This window comes from Argentina anserina, chromosome 5 (genome assembly GCF_933775445.1).
Source record: "Argentina anserina chromosome 5, drPotAnse1.1, whole genome shotgun sequence".
NCBI lineage: Eukaryota > Viridiplantae > Streptophyta > Magnoliopsida > Rosales > Rosaceae > Argentina > Argentina anserina.
In genome coordinates, this window is record NC_065876.1 from 281,781 (window position 1) to 303,664 (window position 21,884).

A 21,884-nucleotide genomic window follows, 5' to 3' on the forward strand; every position below is an offset into this window, starting at 1 on the left:
TTTCATTCCATTATTAGATCCGACTTCAACCAATCGACACAGTTTTTTCATAACAAAACAAGAGGAACGGATAAGGTTTTAATGGAAGATCATTCAGTTCAAAAAAGGAAAAGAAGGTTTTAATACTGTCAAAACCGGAGTACTTGTCTTCTGCTTCCCACTCGTAACTCGTTAAGCCTATTTATACTGTCGGTTTGGGTGTATCAAACTTTATACAGTGAATTCAGATACGTTGCAAGTCTAAATTAAATTAGTCTTCCAACTAGAAACATAACTTCATATATGAAACATGAGATGTATGCGACATTGACACTGGGTTTCAGTCACTCCATCAATGGTTAATTGTTTTAATAATGTGTTAGACTTCAAGATTTAAACCATTTTCATGGTTCAATTTGGTTGAGGTCGATTTGGACTTTCTCAATATGAATGAGACCGGCACCTCTGGCCGCCACCCGATTATTATAATGTTTGGAGAAATCAAGTCGGCAGCGAATGAGAAAACCCACGGGGTACAATTGTCATTTCTTAAACCTCTTCGATCTTCTCCGGTGGTTTTCCGGGTATATCTGGCACGTATCCGACTTGTCTTCAACCGTGTAAAATGGCTGTGCCAGTGGAAACGTCGGATTTGAATTAAAAGTCGCTGAATTCGCGCTGAGTACGCTCAAATTCATTCGGTATCGTTGCTCAGAAGACGTTTATACCCCCGTTGAAAAACAAAAAATTATACGTAGGCCGAAGAAAATGCATGTGTAATGGGGCCACTTACCCCTGATAACAGTACGTGTCTCTCTTTCTGCTCTTTTTCTACATGTAATTCCTCTAATAACATCATTAATCCTCTATCCTTCCCCCTTTAGATGCTCGAGATGATATAATGACCTTCGTATAAAGCAAAGCAACAGCATCATTCCCCTCACCGACCTTCCTATTCTTCTTTTCAATAATCTCTCCTTGACAAACAAAACAAAGAGAACGAAACATGGTGATCTCCACCACCGGCGGTGACCGTGCAGATCACTTTCTCGACTGTACCTTTGCTTCCAGATATGTACGCACTCCCGTCCCCAAGTAAGCCGATCAATCTTCACCTGTCCGGTGCAGCCATCTTTACTTGTTTCAGTTAGCATGTTTTCATGATGAGTAGCTAGCTTAAGATAATGAACGAAGGGATGAATGAATGTGCAGGTTCAGGATGCCGGAGACTTCACAACCCAAAGAAGCAGCTTATCAGATTATAAACGACGAGCTTATGCTGGACGGGGCCCCTCGGCTCAACCTGGCCTCATTTGTGACCACCTGGATGGAGCCGGAATGCGATAAACTCATGATGGACTCGATGAACAAGAACTATGTTGACATGGATGAGTACCCAGTCACCACTGAACTTCAGGTACCACTCATCTCCAGCCTTTCCATCTCTATTCACTGATCCATCTTCTACACCAAACCATACTATATGATTCTTCAGTTTTACTTACTATATGCATTAATTACCGATCTAGATTCGAGATCTGGGGAGGGGATTACATATTGAGAATTCAAATATTATGCAATTTGTTTTTTTTTTTTCGACAATAGTATTATGCAATTTGTTGATATTGAAAGGAAGGATGACAATTATTTAGTATCGCGATATCATCCACGTACGTGAGTTTGAAGCATTGACTATAGGATCAAATGGTTTTTAATTCTGTGGACTGTGAGACGTGGCCTAAGATTATAGCATCCGCTCAAAAGCAGATTACGTGGACCATAATTGCTCAAATATAGGCAAATATATTAAGGTGCAACATGATTGCATTACTATATTTGGTTTTTTTGTGGTAAATTTAACATTATCTTATAATCGACCCTACCTAATTTAAACATCTCTCTGGAATCTGGAGGCTATCTTTTTTTTTTTTGGTTAATCTGGAGGCTATCTTAGTTTCAGTTGCCACATTGCTTTTTGCAGGGGACATGAAATACAGGGCCATGAATTTATAGATGAATGCAATTACATACAGACATAGATACAAAAGCATAATATAAATCAATATAGTTTGGATTGTTGGTAAACTAGGAAGTTTTACAAGGACAAGGAAAGAGTCAAAAGTAACTTGGTTCATGAAGGATGCTTTTATATTTTCACCATTTCCTTTTAACTGGACCCTCAGTTAATTTCCATAGCGTAGGCTATTAGATACTGATAACCCTCACAATAAAAGTTTTAACGTAATACATTGTAATTTGTTAACCAAAGACAAAGTAAAGCAGAAGATTTTTTTTTTGTTTCAAATAGCTCTGTGGTCACTACTCAAGTAGTAATGCACGATAGTTTCCAGTTAAATTAGATGAAATTTCATTTCATATTGATTATGATATATAGCTTGTTACGCTCTTCATATAATCCTTTCTTCCTCCATGTAGAATCGCTGTGTGAATATGATAGCCCACCTTTTCAATGCTCCAATTGGAGAAGCTGAAACAGCTGTTGGTGTGGGTACAGTAGGATCTTCAGAAGCAATTATGCTGGCAGGCCTAGCCTTTAAGAGAAAGTGGCAGCACAGGAGGAAAGCAGAAGGCAAACCCTGTGACAAGCCCAACATTGTCACTGGAGCTAATGTGCAGGTCTGAATTCTTAATTTCTCTGGTGATTGATTAAAACATGCGTCTAATTTTCTTGAAATATCATAATCTTCTTTAAATCTGAAATAAACACAAGTGATCATATATCCATTGCTAAATCATTCCTGGTTTTCTTGAAGATACTGGCTTAATGGTTATCTGTGTGTTTCTGTTTAATGTTTCTTTAAAATATACAGGTTTGCTGGGAAAAGTTTGCTAGGTATTTTGAGGTTGAACTGAAGGAGGTAAAACTATCAGAGGGATACTATGTGATGGACCCTGTCAAAGCAGTTGAGATGGTTGATGAGAACACTATCTGTGTTGCAGCTATACTAGGTTCAACCCTGACGGGAGAGTTTGAGGATGTGAAGCTCCTTAATGATCTTCTTATTAAGAAGAATAAGGAGACAGGATGGGAGACTCCCATTCATGTTGATGCCGCCAGTGGAGGCTTTATTGCTCCTTTCCTTTATCCCGATCTTGTGTGGGACTTCCGTTTGCCATTAGTCAAGAGTATCAATGTAAGTGGCCACAAGTATGGCCTTGTATATGCTGGTGTTGGATGGGTTGTGTGGAGGAGTAAAGAGGACTTGCCTGATGAGCTTGTCTTTCACATCAATTATCTTGGATCTGATCAACCAACTTTCACCCTCAACTTTTCCAAAGGTATTTGCTTGCCTGCTGACAGAAATTAATTGCTAACTAATAATAAACAACTATTTTGGACATGACTAACTGATAGAAATTTTCTCCTTTGCAAGCATGCATTGTTAACAAGTCTTCAACTTCTTTAATTGGCAGGGTCTAGTCAGATAATTGCTCAGTACTATCAGTTTATACGACTCGGATTTGAGGTAACTTGTCTATCATTTTCTGTACTTAGAAACCTTAGGAAGATTGTTTTTGCAGTTTAATATTTTGCAATTAATTTATACTTCCCTATTATTTCAGGGTTACAAAAATGTGATGGAAAACTGCATGGCGAATGCAAGAGCACTGAAAGAAGGACTAGAGAAAACAGGGCGGTTTGAAATTGTGTCGAAAGACATAGGGGTTCCCCTCGTGGCTTTCAGTCTAAAAGACAGCAGCAAGCACACTGTGTTTGAGATAGCTGATACTTTGAGAAAGTATGGATGGATAGTTCCAGCCTACACAATGCCAGCCAATGCAGAACATGTTGCTGTTCTTCGTGTGGTTGTTAGGGAGGATTTTAGCCGGAGCTTGGCTGAGAGACTGCTCTCAGACATTGACAAGGTTTTAAAAGAAATCAACACACTGCCAAGCCGTGTGTCTGAGAAATCTGTGCATGTCACAGCTACTGTCGATGAAGTAGTCAACGCCAGTGAAGGGATGGTAAAGCCTGCTAAGAAAAGTGCAGTGGAGATTCAAAGAGAGGTAGCAACATATTGGAAGAGCTTTGTGGAAAAAAAGAGGACAGTGTGCTAAGGATACAAGAACGGTGCTCTCTGTGTGCTTGCTTGATTGTGCTTGTTATGTCCACTTTTGTAATAAGGACTGAATGATTAGCCATAGTCTCCTGCTTTGTTCTTGTATTTTTGCCATGTATATTTGTTTTTCTAAATCTTTTTGCCATGTATTTTATACTTCTCATTATCTCATACATTAGTAAATGGCTCGTTATATGTCAGACCCAAAAAGAACTTTGTACTGTATTATGATTTATGAACTTCTTTTCCATACCTTTATCAGGTTGAAGAAGAAAAATTTCTGGTTATCTATCTCAAAAAAAAAAATCATGAAATTCTGGTTAATCTTGCTTTAGATGACTACGACAAATGTTTCAATCTGCAGCAAGGTATCAAAATGTATGAAGGGATTGCTTTTCTTTTGATCTGAGGATTCAAACTTCTCAAATTATCTCAATCATGGTGAAAATCCTAGAAAATTCATCTCAAGACCAACAGTCCAATAGCAAGGTTGCAATGAATTCATTCAAAGTTTCCCGATTAATGTTCTGCTCTGCCAATTTAAGATTCAACTCAGTTTGGAACTTTTGATTTTGATATATTGCTAGATAATTGATAGACTAGTTGGGCTTACTTCGCAGAGCCATTGGGCCTCTATGACCCAATAATAAGACTTGGAGACCCCCCCCTTTCAGTCGCCGAATATCTCTCTGCAATTCTTTCCCAGCTAAACCCTCTCAATCTGGCATTGGGGGTCCTTTGTGTTCCTCATTTTCAAGTGTACACTTCTGGGCACTGTCTCAAGGGCACAAGTAGCAGACTCATCCCAATCCCTGGTAATTCTTCTTCTCACCCCTTTCCCTTTTCCTCAGTCCTAAACAATATGCGCAATCGATATCTTTCAGCTTCAATTACTTCCCTGAGAGGCCTATGCTTCCACGAGACCGCTATCCTTTCAAGCCTCCATAGTAAACAATATGGTTTCTTTACTTCCCCAATCGAACCCATCTCGCATCTTCCAAATTACAATCCAATCCCTTTCTCAACCACCCTTTGTTTCATTCAGCCCAACTTCCTGTGCGTTCTTTTTGTTCGGAGATCGCTGCACGGGATCAAATTCTTGATTCTGTTATTGAAGGTAAGGCTTTAGAAGGTGACGTTGATAAGCTTTTCGAAACTATTATGGATAATGCTCAGCCACATTGTGACATGGAGAAAGCTCTTGACGGGCTTGGTGTACCATTGACTACTGATCTGGTTGTTCAGGTGCTTCATAGGTTTCGTTTCGAGGAGAAACTGGCGTTTAGGTTTTTCATGTGGGCGGGCCAGAAGGAAAACTATGATCATGAAGCTCAGGCGTACAATGATATGATTGATATATTGTCTAGTACCAGGTACAAGGTGAAGCAGTTCCGAATTGTTTGTGATTTGCTGGATTATATGAAGAGGCATAAGAAGAGTAAGGTTCCTGTTGAGGTACTCGTCACGATTTTGAAGCAGTATACGGAGAAGCATCTGACGTATCTGCAGAAATTTGCCAAGAAGAAGAAGATTAGGGTGAAGACGCAGCCGGAGATCAATGCCTTGAACTTTCTGTTGGATGCCCTTTGCAAGTGCAGTCTTGTACAGGATGCCGAACAGATGTTAAAGAGGGTGAAGAAATCTATTAAGCCTGATGCAAATACGTACAACATTTTGTTTTTCGGTTGGTGTAGAGTCAGGAATCCGAGTAGAGGAATGCGGTTGCTTGAAGAGATGATCGAAGTGGGTCACACGCCGGATAATTTCACTTACATTACCGCCATTGATGCCTTTTGCAAAGCAGGGATGGTTACTGAGGCAGCTGAACTTTTTGAGTTCATGCGAATAAAAGGTTCTACGATCTCTTCTCCTACTGCAAAAAGTTATGCGATCATGATTGTGGCACTCGTGGAGAATGACAGGATGGAGGAGTGCTTCAAACTTATGGGACACATGATAAGTAGTGGCTGCCTTCCTGATGTTTCTACATACAAGGAACTACTAGAGGGGATGTGTTTGGCTGGAAAGATCGAGGAGGCTTACAATTTTTTGCAAGAGATGGGAAACAAAGGTTACCCTCCTGATATAGTTACCTATAACTGTTTTCTCAAGGTTCTTTGTGAGAATAAAAAGGGTGATGAAGCACTTAAGCTTTATGGAAGAATGATCGATGTAGGTTGTATGCCTAGTGTGCAGACTTACAATATGCTGATTTCAATGTACTTTGAGATGGGCGATCCTGATGGGGCATTTGAGACTTGGCATGAGATGGATAAGAGGGCTTGTGCACCGGATACTGATACTTATTGCATGATGATTGAAGGGCTTTTCGGTTGCAATAAAGTGGAAGATGCGTGTTGTTTGTTGGAAGATGTAGTGAACAACGGAATGAAATTGCCATATACCAAATTTGACTCCTTTATGATGCAGCTTTCTGTGATTGGTGATCTTCAAGCCATCCACAGGCTTTCGGAGCATATGAGGAAGTTCTACAATCCTTCTATGGCCAGACGCTTCGCATTGAACCAAAAGCGGAGAAGCCTGAGTTTGAGAGAGCACTAACAATATCACTGCATTACTATCTGATAATTTTCTTCCGAGTCGAAGAAGGGGACAGAACAAAGGAGCCAAAGCACATCAGCAATTCGAGAAAACCAACTTTGTTTAAGATACGATATTGATGCTGGTGTGAATGCCGATCCATTGCAATTAACATGGAGCACTTTAGTTTGAGCTCAAATGTTGATTTGTTTCAACTCTGATCCCCGGGTTAAACAAGTCCTTACATGAAGGAAAATATTGAAGCAGGCTTTGCAGAGCTGCCGGTAAAGGTGGGATTCTGTGTAATTGTGAAATCCAAAATACAAGATCACACTGAGTTAAACCTCTGAGATTTATTGATATATGAGAACACAGGAGGAGTTGAACATAATGTGAAATTACGATGCAGTCATTTGTAATCAGCCGAGGGCAGTAAATGTTACCACGCTTAACTAAATGAGATATTTTATTTCGTTTTCCCGCCAAAATCAGCAAAACCCTAAAGCCCACACCTTTTTGCCATTTGCAATTTGCAATTGGATTTGGATCTGAAGATGACGACGAGAAAGAAGGTGATTAAGAGGTGCAAGATCAGAGGCTTCACTCTTAAATCCGGCGCCGTCGACGAGATCCTATCCTTCGTCTCTCAATTCGACGACGCCGACCACGACGGCGCCATCGATGTTGTCCTCGAGCAGCTCCAGCTCCAACCCCGTAATCTCTTCTTCCTCTTCTTCATTTTCCGACATATTCAATGGTTTCCGTCTTTAACAGAATCAGCGTGCGTTGGATATGGCAGTTAAGTCTTCTATAATAGACGAGCAGACCGTCCAGAGCGTCGTTAGCATTTTGTCACAGGCTGACGCCGCCGTCGGCGACGAAACCCTAGGTGGACTGGGCGTGTGCGACGCCTTTTTGATCCCCAAGTTCCGATATGATCCAATCAAGAAGATTTTCTACAAGTATGTTTCGTTTTCTTCGCCGAGCAATTGTTTGATTGTTGAGGTTTGTATTTGTTGAAGCAGCTAGCTTTGCTTTTGTGATGTTTGTAGGCCAAGTGAGAGCCGGCCCCCAATTCATGGTAACGCGTCGGCGAAAGCGGCTCTGTATAGGGATAGGTTTCTCTTGATCTCCCAGAGGCTATCTCGCCATCAGCATTTCGCCAAGCGAGCCTTTGAATCTGAAATGTCGGATTTCGGCAGCTGTGAGGTACTTGATATATTAAGGCATCTGAACCAGTTGGATTCATTTTCGATTGAATCGCGTTGTATAATGTGTTATGTGCTGGACAGATATCTCAAATTCAGTCTCTGGTTGGACAAACCGGGAGGAGATGGGTGATGGGTTTGATATCACAGCTGGAGGACGGTCATTTTTACTTGGAAGACCTTACTGCGTCTATGGAAATCAACCTATCCAATGCAATATCCTTTACTGACTCTCTTCATTTCCTGTAGGGACTTTCTTTTTCATTCATGAATACTGCTGATAATCAATGTCTAACCTTTGGATCATTAACTACTGCTGGTTTGTATTTATGATACTGGTAACTTGGGCTATTACCATGCATGAATGTGTAATAATACAGACTTGAGGCTCAGTTCAATTATCAGTTTCCTTGACAAATACATACAAGATAACTACGGGATTCTTTACAGAGAACACAATAGTTGTTGCAGAAGGCGAGATGCTTTTAGAAGGTGTTTTTAAGGTCAGCGAACACTCTTTCGATTATCAAAGAAATGCTTCAGTTGTTGTGTTATTTGTTTTCAGTTTCTCTGTTTTACCCTCAAACAGATTAGTGAATATCTTGTGCTACTCCAGTTTGCTAATCCAAAATAGGTTGTTCTACTTAGGACTTTATGATGCATAATGCTGCTAATCTTTTTGGAGGGACAAAGTAATACGATATATTTATAGAAGTTGATTGGTTTACTGGGTTCAAATTTTAAGATATTCAATCTAAAATAAATTTATGGCTTTCAAAAACTTGTTTTGTAATGTAGGTTGTTACATGTGGATTTCCTCCATTGGAGGAGAGAGAGAAGTCGGTCAAATTGCTTGCAGGACATGACTTCTTTGGTGGTGGTATACTAACAAAAGAAGAGACGGTATACTAAAATAAATTGATAGTTTATATTGAAAGTATTTCCACAATAGTATTGAGTTTTAGACACTACCCTAAAACTATTATGAGGATGATGTAGTTTCCCATAAACTTCAAACAGGTCAGACTTGCAGATTTGGAAAAGAGAGCAGTTAATGACATGTTTGTCATACTTTCTGATATTTGGCTGGACAATGAAGAGGTAGATAACATTTTTCTTGGGTAAAACAAAATAGCTTATTGAATCTTTCTGTCTCAGAGTGGCTTGACAGTTCTTGTTTCCTTGTTTGAGAAGGCTATGGCAAAGCTAGAGAGGATCCTTGATGGCTATGAGAACCAGGAACTGGTGCCTTCCTTATTTGTGTTTATGGGAAATTTCAGTTGTCACCCTTGCAACCTTTCCTTCCGGCCCTCTAGTCTCAGGTGAGGAATTGTTGATTAGATTTGTTTGGTTGATTTGAAAACATGTATTTTCTCAATTCTGAGCAAACTAGATATGCAGGTTGCAGTTTGGCAAGCTAGGACAAATGATTGCAGCTCATCAACAGCTAGCAAAGCATAGCCTTTTTCTGTTTATCCCAGGTCCTGATGACCCTGGTATATCACACCTCTGTCAAGATTCTCCATAAAAAAAAATGTGCATACTGTAAGAAATCTATCTTTTTGATAATTTCAGGTCCTTCAAAAGTTCTACCCAGATGTGCTTTACCAAAATATATAACAGAAGAACTTCAGAAACACATACCAAATGCCATGTTTTCAAGTAACCCTTGCAGGTATGTTTGTTGATTTTGATCTAGGCTCAGTTGTATTGACGAGACTTACTTCAATATAAAATATTTTATATGGAAGCTCCTCTGAGTATCTGAGTATCTGAGTACCCCTCTTTGGGTGTTTAAGTACTTTCGTTAGAAAGAAAATAATTTTACTCTATCAGGTAACACTGGAAGTTCTTGTGTGCTTAGCAGTGGCTTTTTCTGTTTTCTTGCTGATCAATGAATTTGCTATCTCAATTCAGAATAAAGTTCTATACCCAAGAGCTTGTATTTTTTCGTCAGGATTTACTGTACAGAATGAGCCGTTCATGCCTGATCCCCCCTTCGACAGAAGAAACTGATGATCCCTTTGAGCATGTAATGTCTCTTTCTCTCCATATATCCCTAAAATCTTGTTCTGTGTTGTGTTTAATAAATTGACAAAACTAACCAGTTTTAAATTTTCTTTTCTCGCAGCTTGTTGCTACAATAACCCATCAAAGTCATCTATGTCCACTCCCTCTTAATGTACAACCCATTATCTGGAATTATGATCACTCACTCTATCTCTATCCAACTCCACACACGGTCGGTAGTACTAATACCATTATTCTCCATTTGCCTATGTTAAATAATTCTATTGTTTGGAAACTCACTTAAACCCCTTGGAGCTCCTCCATACTAAGCCAGTTGTTCACCCGTGGCCATGTGAAAGCTGTTGTTTCTTTTTTCTTTCTTCTTTTAATGGTTTGTATGTGTGACCTTTTTTTTTCTTTCTGTCGAGTGGAACTGCTTTAAGTAATTGGGTGGCCATTTCAGGAGGATGGAGAATTAAAACTTTAAACTGCAAATTAATTCGTATTTTGAAAAATTGAAGTGTTGGAAGACAGCAACATGTTTATAATTTAACAAGAACTGCAAAGAAAAGGTCTAGACGTATTTGTTTCTAAGATCTCTTTATACTTCAATGTTACTGTGCAGATAGTCTTGGGTGACAGAAGTGAGCAGAAGGCTTTCAAATACACAGGAATCACTTGTTTCAATCCTGGTTCCTTCTCAAGAGAAGGCACATTTGTGGCATATTATCCTTGTACCCAGGAAGTCGAATTGTCAGCCTTAGAGGATTCTGATTCAATGCAGTAACAGCAAGCTTTTGCTCGGCGGACCTGTTCTTTATTTGCAGAGTTGGAAATTGGAACCTATAGTCGGAACATAGCGCTCACCAAACAAATATCGATTTTGGAAACCCCACTATCAGAAGGCTAGCACTTCGATCTGTTGTACAGATTACTAGGAATTGTCATTGCTATTTACGGTCACAACTAGGAATGTTTATTATAAGGTTGAAAAATTTTCTTTTCTTTTAAAATCTAGAGATATATTTGTAATTGTAAACTATTTGATATAAAACTAATTCGACACAACCATGTTCCTTTGATCATTTCCCTCTTCTGAAGAAAATTTTTAAGATCAATAAAAAAAATTCATCGTGACCTTTGTAGTTACTTTGCTCTGTGGGAGATTGAAGATGAGACTAGAAGCATTTAGTCGCTAATATCCAATGTCTGGTGTAGTCTTCTCTTCTTTTTCAATTATGCACAATCCAAAAGTTTTAAACTTTCCAAAGTTGAATTGGCAGAAATACATGGGAGATCGTGGTGCGCAGTTAGACTGTATTTATGTTTACTTAATTGAAAAAACTATGGGGTAATTAATATGTAAACCTTTTTTTTTTGGATGATACATGTTTACATATATGACAACGAACATGTTGTCTCTTTTGTAGTATGAAATTAGTATTGTGTAATCTTAGTTATGCTTGAAGCAACTACATCAAAAACAATGTTACAAGTATGTCAACAATTTGTTGACACTGTTGTAATTTTGATTAAGTTATATACATGTATAATGTAAAACTTTTATGGTCGTTGTCAATGTAGTTAATTCAGTTCAATTATTACATTATAATTTTTCTTTAATTTGATTGACAGCATACTAGCATATATAGAATAACATCATCACAATACCATATAACCATATTCCATGTTTAACACAAGTCAAATTCATTAATTGACTGATAGAAAAATTAAAGTGTAGGGAGTGTGGATACTAAGCTGATAGGATTTCATTAATTAATCATGTGATTATATAACGAAATCTGCTATATTGGGTAATCAAAAGATCTTAGTTTAGTGGTAGCACTTGATTTGTAATTGACTGGAACAACAAACTCTAATATTTATTTAATTAGCCCAACACAGAATCAGGACTGTGCTTCTTAATTACTCCACAAGCAAGCATTATAGTAAACACATAAACTAGCTTCGAACTAAGCTTTGTGGAAGTACACCAATAAACATTCTTAGACCAAACTCTATTTTCATGCTGATCGAAAATACAGATATCAGTGCATATACGTCTTTCTATGGCACTTATATTACTGGGCTTGCTTAACTAGCAAATTCAGTAGATGCCGGCTGCAGCTTCTGCAGCCTCTCTAGCATTAATCTAGCTGGAGTAGTATTGAAGTTTTTTGAAGATTCCCATTTTAAATAGTCATTGTTAGTGGGTTTTCTCATTTATAGGGGCCATGACAGATAATGTCAATATAATAAACCAGCTTTCTAATATAGTCAAATTTGAACCAGAAAACTGCTGCTACAATCATCTACTTGTGGATTATTAGTGAGAGCTAGCTTTTATATGTCACTCTACACTACTTCAGCCGAAAGAAATGGTAATTGGATGCCTTCATTTGTTCTTTGTCCCGTTGATATATATATATATAATTGGATTTGGTTTTTCTTTTGTCAAAGGTATGAAGTAGTGGGGATAAGAAGTGAGGATATGAAAGTTACTGAGATAGCTTTTACCCACTTTTTTTTGTAAATAATTTATCATTTTGTTAATTACTGTTATATCATTTATATATTAAAAATTAATTTAAACTAATTTATAGTCTAGAGTTATAACGTATTCTCGCATGTTTTTATTGTTAAAGTATGTTTGCTTTATTAATAGTATAGATATATATATATATATATACATCTATATATTAATACAATGCTAAATGTTTAATTTTTTCAACAGCACGTCTCTGCACAAGTGGCAGCGCGCATAAATATGTAATATTGAGAGGATCATGATGAGTTAGTTAATCGTATGCGAAACCTGAGTCTGAGACATATGCTCCTTGTATAACAAACTTGAATGGAATTGATGTATCTATATCGAGGTGAGCTAATTAATAGTTTCAGTCACTAAATGTAAAGGTGTTATATAACATCAAGGCTAGCTAGGTTAGATCTATCATATATCTGAAGATCCACTTAAAGGAATGTACCCCTGGCTAGCCTTACATCTCTGTCTTGTACCTAATACTCTGATCGATCTCTACTAACTCAAAAAAGGTGGGTTGCACTCAAGGACCTAAGCAATAACCCCATTTTATATCCATATTTTGTTTACTAGATAGGGAATATATTCATATATATATAAATACAAATAACGAAAATTAATTGGCCATTTGATTCATTCTCCATAGCTATCTGATTATTAATGTAGTTATAAGATGTTTACATTATTACATATGTCGTTCGGTAGGTAGGTCGGTGTACGTACCATAGCAATAAACATTGGAGTTCAAGAAACAATCCTTATTGCAACAATTAATGGTTCCTAGCTAGCTAGTTAAGCTAATTTAAGTTGGCAGTTTTGCAGTTGGAAAGTTAAGGTTACTTATGGACCCCGAAACCCCTTCGTCGATCCCTAATTCCCAATCGATGGATATATGATTGATCGATTAGGTGAGTCAAAATAAGTACTTCCATCGATTCAAGTAATTAAGGACACCAATTAATCAGAATTTGTCTAAATGGAGACAACTGATTATATCAGATGGCGATCGAATATATATAGACTCAACGCTACTATTAATTACCCAGGTAGCTACCTGTTATGCAAACGCAAATGCATATGCTACACCATGGGCAGACATACCATCTTTACGAGTAGATATGCCCATATTTGATCACTTCTTTCATCGACTACAACATATGTCCTCAAAATTAATTTCTCTGATCGATGATCGTCGGCAATAAAGAAAGTAATCAAAATGGATGGCCATTGAAATCGAAGATTTTGAGAACGGCCTATATTCCTGGTTTATTCGGGTGACAAAGTCGATGGAACCCTGCAGGCACGACAAGCAACTAAACTGTAATTTATCGGGGCAATACTGGAAGATACTGATCACGCGGATCGATCGGAATATTGGACATGGATGCACTTGTCCTGAACTCCTGATCACAAATTTGATTCTTGTAAGAGGGTTAATTCAGTTGGTGGTTACGTTTGGAGCTAGATGTCAGGACTAGTATTCTAGTTGACGTGCAATCTGTAAATTAAATTAAGAAATGGAGGTCGATTTAGTTCTGGTACATATGTATACAGCAGCAGCAACTTAAACAAGAAAAAAAAAAGTAGGTGAAACTGGTGAACAGTCGTGAAAAAGTAAACTAATTTGCAAGGCGCAGATTTTTCAGTTGCATTACTTTTAGGTAGTTTATTTCTATGTAATTCTTCTTAACACATATATACACACACAGAGACCATGTAAGCCTCGATCAATAAATATCCATCAATAAATTTCAGATGTTGTTCCACAAATTATGATCGAATTATTTAATATGTAGATTGAGAGACAGAAGATCAAACATGTACGTGGGCTTGAACCGCTTGATGAATAGAACGTCGACATATGGTTGGTGGAAGATGGGCGATCGATGGATCATCGATGTGCATGTTGAGTCTTCCCGTTTCTTACAAGCAATTACAACGTTTTCATCTCCTAATAGGGAGAAATAAGAATGTGGTAGGCCAACGGTCAATGAACCAGTCTTTGGGTTCCAACTTCCAAACAACATTATGTGTAAGTGCATTTCCAACTGCTCGCGCAAAAATTCTATTATAAATGATGAAATTATAAAATGATTAAAATTTCTATAAAAAAACGTCACAAACTCCAACAGCTCTGTCAAGTTATTCTATATACATTTATGCATAATTTAATAAATATATAAAAATATTACATAATTGTTTCAATTAAATAATATTAATATTTGACTTTATTAACGTTTTTCTTTTTTAGGAAGAGAGAATTATAAAAAAAAATTAGAGATTTTTTTAGAATTATCAAAATATAGAGATTTTCATTCTCTCTCATTCCACTTTTTGAAATAATATAAAATAGTTTACATGAGCTGTTAGAGTTAAAATATATTGTTTTTCCTCTAAAATAGAGATAATTTTGATTTTACAAGAACTGTTAGAGAAGTGAGCAGAGCCAATGACAATATATAGGGGGTGCCAATATATTTGATTATTTATACGTACCTTAAACTCATTTAAACTATGTTATATAGAACTTTTACATAGAGAACAATGATTTGGGGGTGCCATGGCCACTCTTGGCCGTAGTGAACTCTGCCTATGTGTTGGGTGAAATTATTATATATACCTGCCACATATCTCAAGTTGCCCATCCCTTTAATGTTATTGGTCCATTTTTTACTGCGATTGTTTCTGATTGGTTCTTATATGTAAATAAACTTTTACCATTTTCACCGTGTGCATGTTAATTATAACATGACGTAATATGATTGAATTGGCTGGATACACCACATGATAGTGCCACGTGATGTGGCGGGTACACATGATAATTACTATGTGTTGGAGATGCTCTAATGACACAATAAAGGATAGGATGACAAAGAAACAAAATTCCAACACTAATTAAGGGTGAAGATAGAACCTCTTCTAACTCCATGTAGTTTTTGTTAGCTATCACATTACAATAAGACTTTCAAGCGAAACTCTCTTAGATTTAAAAAAAAAAAACCTATCTCTAATCAAACCATCTGAATCAACCCTTTCAAAAAAAAAATTCTGACTCAACAATAACAAAACTCACTTTCAGTTATTTGCATCTAGTTTTTGAAAAGAGAAAGGCATGGATGATGGATGTAAATTAATTTGAAAATGGTGTAGTGTCGAACCCATAGTATTGTCTTTTGAAATGTTTGCTTGGAAGATGAATAAAAGAAAGGCATATGAGGTAAGACAAATTAACTACTTAGTTAAGGGAATTTTATATAATTATATACTAGACTAGTAGTTCTGCGATGCACGTGTTAATTTTGTGTAAGATGACAAAAACAAAATTTATTTATCGTTATATATTCTATTTTGTTTTTTTAAGCTTATTCGTTTTGATTTTTTTTAAATAATCATTTTGTGTAATTGTGTTTAATAAAAATGGTGTTTTGGACAAAACATAATTTGGTGATTTTTAAAAGGTGCTGGCTTTATAGTACTATAGATATATCAGTATTAAGAACTACGTACAGTACACAGGTGCCATATGATAAATAAAAGCCCTCGAGAAGAAATGAAGAATAATTAGTTGATTGTGTATCGATCTAACAAAGGAATATTTAAGGATGGATGTCCGATATGATTCTCCACGTGCAGTTGTGACTTGTGAGGATTCTAAGCTAATTTTCATCGAACTGTTAGTTAATTAGGTCTGAAAGGTTATCAAAATCTAAATTAAAGTACTCCCATGGTTACACCACCACTGATCATGTACCGAACAACTCAACCGATTTTATTCAACAAGAATGATGTGTTATTGTAGATTAATTTGGATAAGTGTTTTGTGATATGTACAGAGAGTAAGGAGTTTTATACAGGCATGCTGTTTACTACATATATAGCTAAATTTAGTTAGTTAAATTAAGACAATAATTTAATAAAACACCGAGTAATTAAGATGGCTAGCAAGCAAGGTGGGTTATAAGTAGACGTTGTAGGTTAGAAATTTGGAAGGACGTTGAAAGCAGAACTATAATCCACCCCACGTACCAAGCAACCTGGCCATCTCTCTCTATATCTCCCACACACACACAATGCCACAAATATGTAATACAAATATAAACTAGTACACAATATTACGTAATATTGAGGATACAAGGCTGTTAGTCCAGACGTTGGCATCAATCGCAGGTGTGAGGTCTGTCCAAACCCTCTTACTCCATCTCTAACGGAAAATACTTTTTATCTCTCATCGAATCCTTCCTTATATATTACAGAGAGCAAGCTAGCTAGCCAGGGATCTTCTACCTAGCCTGCTATTGCTATATATCTCTCTCCAGGCCCTCTGATCTTGTGATTGCTCTTGCTTCCTCTCTAATTAACTATCGAATCTCAATTATCTTTTCCATTCGATCAACTGATCGAAGCTGTTGAAGAGGTTGAGGTTATCTGATACCAACAGTAGCGAATTAATTCGCTATAGCTAGTTAGGCAGCTTAATCTACAACTGCGGATCTCCATCTCTCGATCGATCAGTGATTTGTTCGATCCATCGGTGACTTGGTAGTTTTATGTAGTTAGTTTAGAGGTAGCGTGATCGATTGATTCTATCAATAGCGAGAAAGAATATATACAAGATGTGCAGTAGTACAAGAGGGCACTGGAGGCCAGCTGAAGATGAGAAGCTTAGGGAGTTGGTGGAACGATATGGACCTCATAACTGGAACGCGATTGCAGAAAAGCTCCAAGGAAGATCAGGTATATATATTATAGACCTACGTATTCAACTCCATGCATCCATGATCATCCAAGACCTACAAAGAAATCTTGATCTTCTTGACCTAGCTAATAAATATATCAATTTTTGATTTACAGAGAGTTTTCTCCCATTAATCCTGTACTATCATTTTCTCGTATTTACAAGTAATAATCAGAAATTACTAGCTAGCTAGGGTTTGGTAGACATAATTAAAATTATATATATGATCGGCAGATCAACAAGCTTCAGTTGCTAATCTGTAATTAATTAATTTTGCAATGAAAAGGATTAAGTATATATATACTATATAAGTCGCAGATACTAATTCTATCAACCAATTAGTAATTGTAACATATGATATTATATGTGTGTGGGGAGAGAGAGAGAGAGAGAGAGAGAGAGAGAGAGAGAGAATTAGCATTTGCATATAATCCCATATATACATGCCTGAATGAAACAGACCTGAATATACTGAATGAATCTGCATGTGACGCAGGAAAGAGCTGTAGGTTAAGATGGTTCAACCAGTTGGACCCGAGAATCAACAGAAACCCTTTTAGTGAAGAGGAAGAAGAGCGTCTTTTAGCTTCTCATCGCATCCATGGAAATAGATGGGCTGTTATTGCAAGGCTTTTTCCCGGACGCACCGACAACGCAGTCAAGAACCATTGGCATGTCATTATGGCTCGCAGATGCAGAGAGAGGTCTAGGCTTCACCATCATCTTCACGCAAAACGGATGAGTACGGCTACTGCAAATACCACCCCTCATCATCGAGCCACTTATCATAATGACTTACAAAATTCCTCTTCAAATTATAAACAAGACTTGCGGACGATCCTCAATTGTCAGCACGAGACCATGAATGACAGTTCTTACATTGGGGAATACGGCGGTGCTACCGCAAGAAATTTTCAGTATTATCCTGCTGCTTTTGCTCATAAAGCTACTATAGCTCCTGTAATTCCAAACAAAGATCAGTTTTATCCCAATACCATGCACCAAGGTAATTTATTACGCTATCGATGATGGCGCTAATTGTAGTGCATGTCGAATTCCATACAGAGTTCAACCTTATCAGGTTGATTAATTTATGCTATTCTCATTCTGGCTTCTAATTAATTTGATATATATGCTGCAGATAAAAATCATGAGCCAATTGAGTTTTATGATTTTCTCCAAGTAAACACCGAGTCTAATAGAAGTGAAGTGACAGACATTAATTCAAGAAAGGATGAAGAGGAAGTTGATCAGCTGGAAGCTATCAGACATGAGCAGACAAAGGTCGTTGGTGCTCCTTTTATAGATTTCTTCTCTGGCGGAAGTGTCACTAGTTAAAAGCTACATTGGTACGTATCTGGATCTCGATCATGATCGATATGATGAAGATGATGAAGAACATCTCCATATCGATGAGTACGTGTAAAACTGTCACTTACATGCATAAATTAAGCCTAACTATGTGTAACTAGTTCCATCATACCAGATGTATGTACGTAACTGAATGCCACGGTGCACATAAATCATATTTAAGGAGAGATATGTAGCATCTAATTAATTAGACATGCACGCATGCGGAAGTGTACTTAGTCACTAGCATGGAATGGAGGAACTCTGTTATTGTATAAATTTGAATTCTTGAGAGATGTTGGTATATCTGGAATTACCGGTAGTACGTTTAATACTATAGGTCGGGGGTTTAAATATTTCGAGACATCAAAGAATGATCTAGTACGTACGGTAAAATAAATAACTCCCGGAAAAAGAACAGATGTTAACACACATGCATGCATGCACATACATATATTACTATCTTAGAACACGTACTTAGTTTGTCTGTACGTAGATACATCTTGTATTAGGTTTTAACTCGATCGATCTACAGATTATATAGATAAATGTTCAGAATTAGAGAGGAAGCAAGAGATTAATTATTACTACTGTTGGCACATATATATTGGATTCGAACTAAGGTATAGACAGACTGCACACTGTATATCATGCATATATTTTTGATATGTATGGAATTTATGAGAGGCTCATCCCCAAGGTCATCCTAAAATTTTAGAGATGGGAGGTGTAAATGTAATACCTTGGTTAACTCCGATTACTATTCCGTATTTCATCATAGAGCACATCCTGAGTAATGATGGGAGTCTTTTACATACAACTGAGTTGTGACGTCAAATGTGTCAACAAATATCTTGATTATCAGCTAGATATATATTACTTGTTCATTATCTCAATGATTTGCATGCATGGCTAAATAATTTTAAGGTTTTTTTATAGCAGATCGATAAATATTTGCATATAACTGTCATATCTTATGTATTCTCTCCAATCTCCATGCGAGTTGAACTACCAGCCAGTTCGTATATATATTTTGCAAGCTCTCTCTGTAATAACCCGATTTTTTCGGAACGAGTATTGGATAGTTTTTAAGTTTATAAATTTGTGAAATTCAATTAAACGAATTTTGTTTGTTAGCGAAGCGATAAATCGAAAACGGAAACGTTATCGAAACGTTTATTTAGAAAAACGTTACGTTTCCGCGACTTAAAAATCAACTTTTAAACTGTCGATCGTTTGTGAAAATTTCCTGCACGAAAGTTGTAGAGCTCGTCGTTACGAGTTCGTGGACACTTCATGTGTCCGAATCGGAAGTCGGACGTGAAAGTTATTAACGACGGAAGTTAGTTTCCGATTTTGGAAACAAGTATAAATAGGGTATTTTCGATATTAGGGTTTCCATAATTGGAAAACCCTCTCTCTCTTCACTTCCGCCTCCCTCTCTTCTCTCTCCCCGAGTTCGTCCTCTCCTCCCTCCGAAAAACCTTTCACCGACGATCTCCACCTCCAGTCGGCCGTGTTCCTCACCGCCACTCCCTACGGCCTCACAAGGTCTTCCGCAAGCGACCCCGACCTCGCCGCCATGAGCTTCCTCGAGACAACCCGAAGCTCGGAGGCAACCTCACGCCGTCGTCGCAACCACTCTCCTCTCATTTCCCTCCACCCTCTGACGCCACCACGAGTAACTGCAGCTCGAATCGAACTATGACACGCCTTCCACGAGAAATCGACACGATCGGCAATTCGTTCCTCTCCGACGACTTTCGAAGCCTCCACCGTCCGATCTAGGTATGAAATGATGAATTTGATGTTTATGTGTGATTGTGTGTTGATTTGAATCGATTTGGGGAGATTTGGAGGAGGATCGGAGGTAGAGGTGGAGTGTGGAACACCACCGCCTTAGGCGGTGCCTGTGAGTGTGTGGAGTTGCCTAGGGGCGGCGTGAGGCCGTGGGAAGGGTGGAGGAAAGAAGGGGAGAGATTTGGGGCGGCGGTGGCGTCATACGCGCCTTGGTTGGTGTCAGCGCGTGGGCCCCACGCGCTGCCACAGTGAGTGGCGCGTGCACCCCCACGCGCCGCGTGAACAGTGTTTATGAAGGGTAATTTTGTAATTTATTTTGACGCACGGTAAATGTAAAAATGTGATTTACGTACGGTAAATGTAATTTTTATTTACGTATGGTAAATGTAAATGTAAATTACTTTTAGTAAATATAAAAAGTAATTTTGGAAGGGTAATTCAGTAATTATTATTTACTGAGACAGTACATACATTTGAATAGTATTTATACGTACAGAAATACGTAAATAGTATGTACATGTACATGGATACGTAATTGATGGGTATTTGTATAGAAATATGTGAATAGTAAATACGTGAACAATAATCCAGTGAACAGTAAATTCCTAAAACCAGAAATTGCTGAACAGTAATTTATTATTACTGTTTCGGCATTTAAAGGTTTACGAAACGATTCTAAATTCTTTTCTTATCCTTTCAAGGTGATCGATAAATCAAGGAAATGAATTATCTTCGAAAATTGTGGTATTACGCTCGAGTTGATGAGGTGAGTAAAATCTCACATATTTATGAATCTACCCTTATGGAGATTCAAGATGTTGCAAGAGTTTTTAATATTGAATTAGGACATGTATACGATATAGTGGATTACATATATATTGTATAAATGGTAATAAGTACATATATATATGTTGCTATATTATGTACTGTTATGAATTCATTGAAATTGGTCATTTCGATGACGAGAATTAAATATTGAGTATGTGATTTAATTTGTACAATATGAGGTGTGATTATTGTACGTGGTTTTAACATGGTGTTTGTTAAAATGTTTTGTCTTCGGACGTGTTTATGAAATATGACATGTATATGATATAACGGATTATATATATATTGTATAAATGGTAAATAGGTACATTAATATATAGTTTGCTATCTAATATACTGTTATGATTTTATCGTGATGATGTCATTTTGATGACGAGATTGTATATCGAGCATGTGATTTTGATTTGTACAATATGATGTGTGATTATTGTACGTGATTTTAACATGGAGATTGTTAAAATGTTGATTTATCTTCGGACTTGATTTTTGTACAATATGATGTGAGATTATTGTACGTGTTTGGCAAGTCGGAACCTAGCCTTTGGCCGGGCGAAAGTTACGATACAGTTAGAGCTCTAGTCTGTCTGCCGGAGTACTGCATGTGAGGTAACAGGTGGTTATCGGCTCATGAGTACTCATATTTTTGGATGTTGGGTAGCAAGTGGTTGCCCAATATCAGCGGTGTACTACGTGAGGGGTAACAGATGTGTACCAGCGTTCATTAGTACCCGTATTATAAATGCATTTGGGTAACTAGAAGGGTTGCCCAATTTCTCATGAGCACTTTCGTTTTCATATTTTGGACAACC

The 21,884-nt window shown here is 37.5% G+C and overlaps 4 protein-coding genes across 5 annotated transcripts; all 4 read left to right on the forward strand.

Moving 5' to 3' along the window:
* Window positions 1–856: 856 nt before the first annotated feature.
* On the forward strand, window positions 857–4,232 carry LOC126796150 (glutamate decarboxylase-like). The gene is made up of 6 exons (XM_050522917.1): window positions 857–1,074; window positions 1,192–1,396; window positions 2,416–2,616; window positions 2,811–3,279; window positions 3,415–3,467; window positions 3,565–4,232. The coding sequence occupies exons 1-6, from the start codon at window positions 986–988 to the stop codon at window positions 4,057–4,059; spliced, it is 1,512 nt and encodes a 503-aa protein (XP_050378874.1). The 5' UTR covers window positions 857–985; the 3' UTR covers window positions 4,060–4,232.
* A 554-nt stretch (window positions 4,233–4,786) lies between these two features.
* LOC126796148 (pentatricopeptide repeat-containing protein At1g73400, mitochondrial) lies at window positions 4,787–6,637 on the forward strand. Its single transcript, XM_050522915.1, is given in 2 exon segments — window positions 4,787–5,071; window positions 5,074–6,637. Coding segments are annotated over 2 exon segments (1,698 nt in total). The 5' UTR covers window positions 4,787–4,923; the 3' UTR covers window positions 6,624–6,637.
* A 484-nt stretch (window positions 6,638–7,121) lies between these two features.
* LOC126796149 (DNA polymerase epsilon subunit B) lies at window positions 7,122–10,888 on the forward strand. Its single transcript, XM_050522916.1, has 13 exons — window positions 7,122–7,316; window positions 7,402–7,564; window positions 7,655–7,811; window positions 7,895–8,026; window positions 8,236–8,313; window positions 8,609–8,713; window positions 8,831–8,911; window positions 9,005–9,132; window positions 9,212–9,306; window positions 9,386–9,485; window positions 9,728–9,842; window positions 9,942–10,052; window positions 10,446–10,888. The coding sequence occupies exons 1-13, from the start codon at window positions 7,157–7,159 to the stop codon at window positions 10,605–10,607; spliced, it is 1,587 nt and encodes a 528-aa protein (XP_050378873.1). The 5' UTR covers window positions 7,122–7,156; the 3' UTR covers window positions 10,608–10,888.
* Window positions 10,889–16,478: 5,590 nt separating this feature from the next.
* On the forward strand, window positions 16,479–18,688 carry LOC126794880 (transcription factor MYB52). 2 transcript variants are annotated; one of them, XM_050521673.1, is made up of 4 exons: window positions 16,479–16,536; window positions 16,616–17,096; window positions 17,594–18,103; window positions 18,239–18,688. In XM_050521673.1, the coding sequence occupies exons 2-4, from the start codon at window positions 16,976–16,978 to the stop codon at window positions 18,433–18,435; spliced, it is 828 nt and encodes a 275-aa protein (XP_050377630.1). In that variant the 5' UTR covers window positions 16,479–16,536; window positions 16,616–16,975; the 3' UTR covers window positions 18,436–18,688. The 2 variants fall into 2 exon arrangements, with proteins under 2 accessions (XP_050377630.1, XP_050377629.1); XM_050521672.1 differs by having other exon boundaries at window positions 16,489–17,096.
* The last annotated feature ends 3,196 nt before the right edge of the window (window positions 18,689–21,884 follow it).

Excerpts from the sequence above, each read along its gene's own strand:
- LOC126796150 (XM_050522917.1), top strand. The coding sequence starts at position 986 with ATGGTGATCTCCACCACCGGCGGTGACCGTGCAGATCACTTTCTCGAC. Across the intron at positions 1,075-1,191 it reads GTACGCACTCCCGTCCCCAA|GTTCAGGATGCCGGAGACTT; the intron begins GTAAGCCGATCA and ends ATGAATGTGCAG. Across the intron at positions 3,280-3,414 it reads CACCCTCAACTTTTCCAAAG|GGTCTAGTCAGATAATTGCT; the intron begins GTATTTGCTTGC and ends TTTAATTGGCAG.
- LOC126794880 (XM_050521673.1), top strand. The coding sequence starts at position 16,976 with ATGTGCAGTAGTACAAGAGGGCACTGGAGGCCAGCTGAAGATGAGAAG. Across the intron at positions 17,097-17,593 it reads AAAGCTCCAAGGAAGATCAG|GAAAGAGCTGTAGGTTAAGA; the intron begins GTATATATATTA and ends CATGTGACGCAG. Across the intron at positions 18,104-18,238 it reads TCCCAATACCATGCACCAAG|ATAAAAATCATGAGCCAATT; the intron begins GTAATTTATTAC and ends TATATGCTGCAG.
- LOC126796149 (XM_050522916.1), top strand. The coding sequence starts at position 7,157 with ATGACGACGAGAAAGAAGGTGATTAAGAGGTGCAAGATCAGAGGCTTC. Across the intron at positions 8,314-8,608 it reads TTTTAGAAGGTGTTTTTAAG|GTTGTTACATGTGGATTTCC; the intron begins GTCAGCGAACAC and ends TTTGTAATGTAG. Across the intron at positions 9,307-9,385 it reads CCCAGGTCCTGATGACCCTG|GTCCTTCAAAAGTTCTACCC; the intron begins GTATATCACACC and ends TGATAATTTCAG.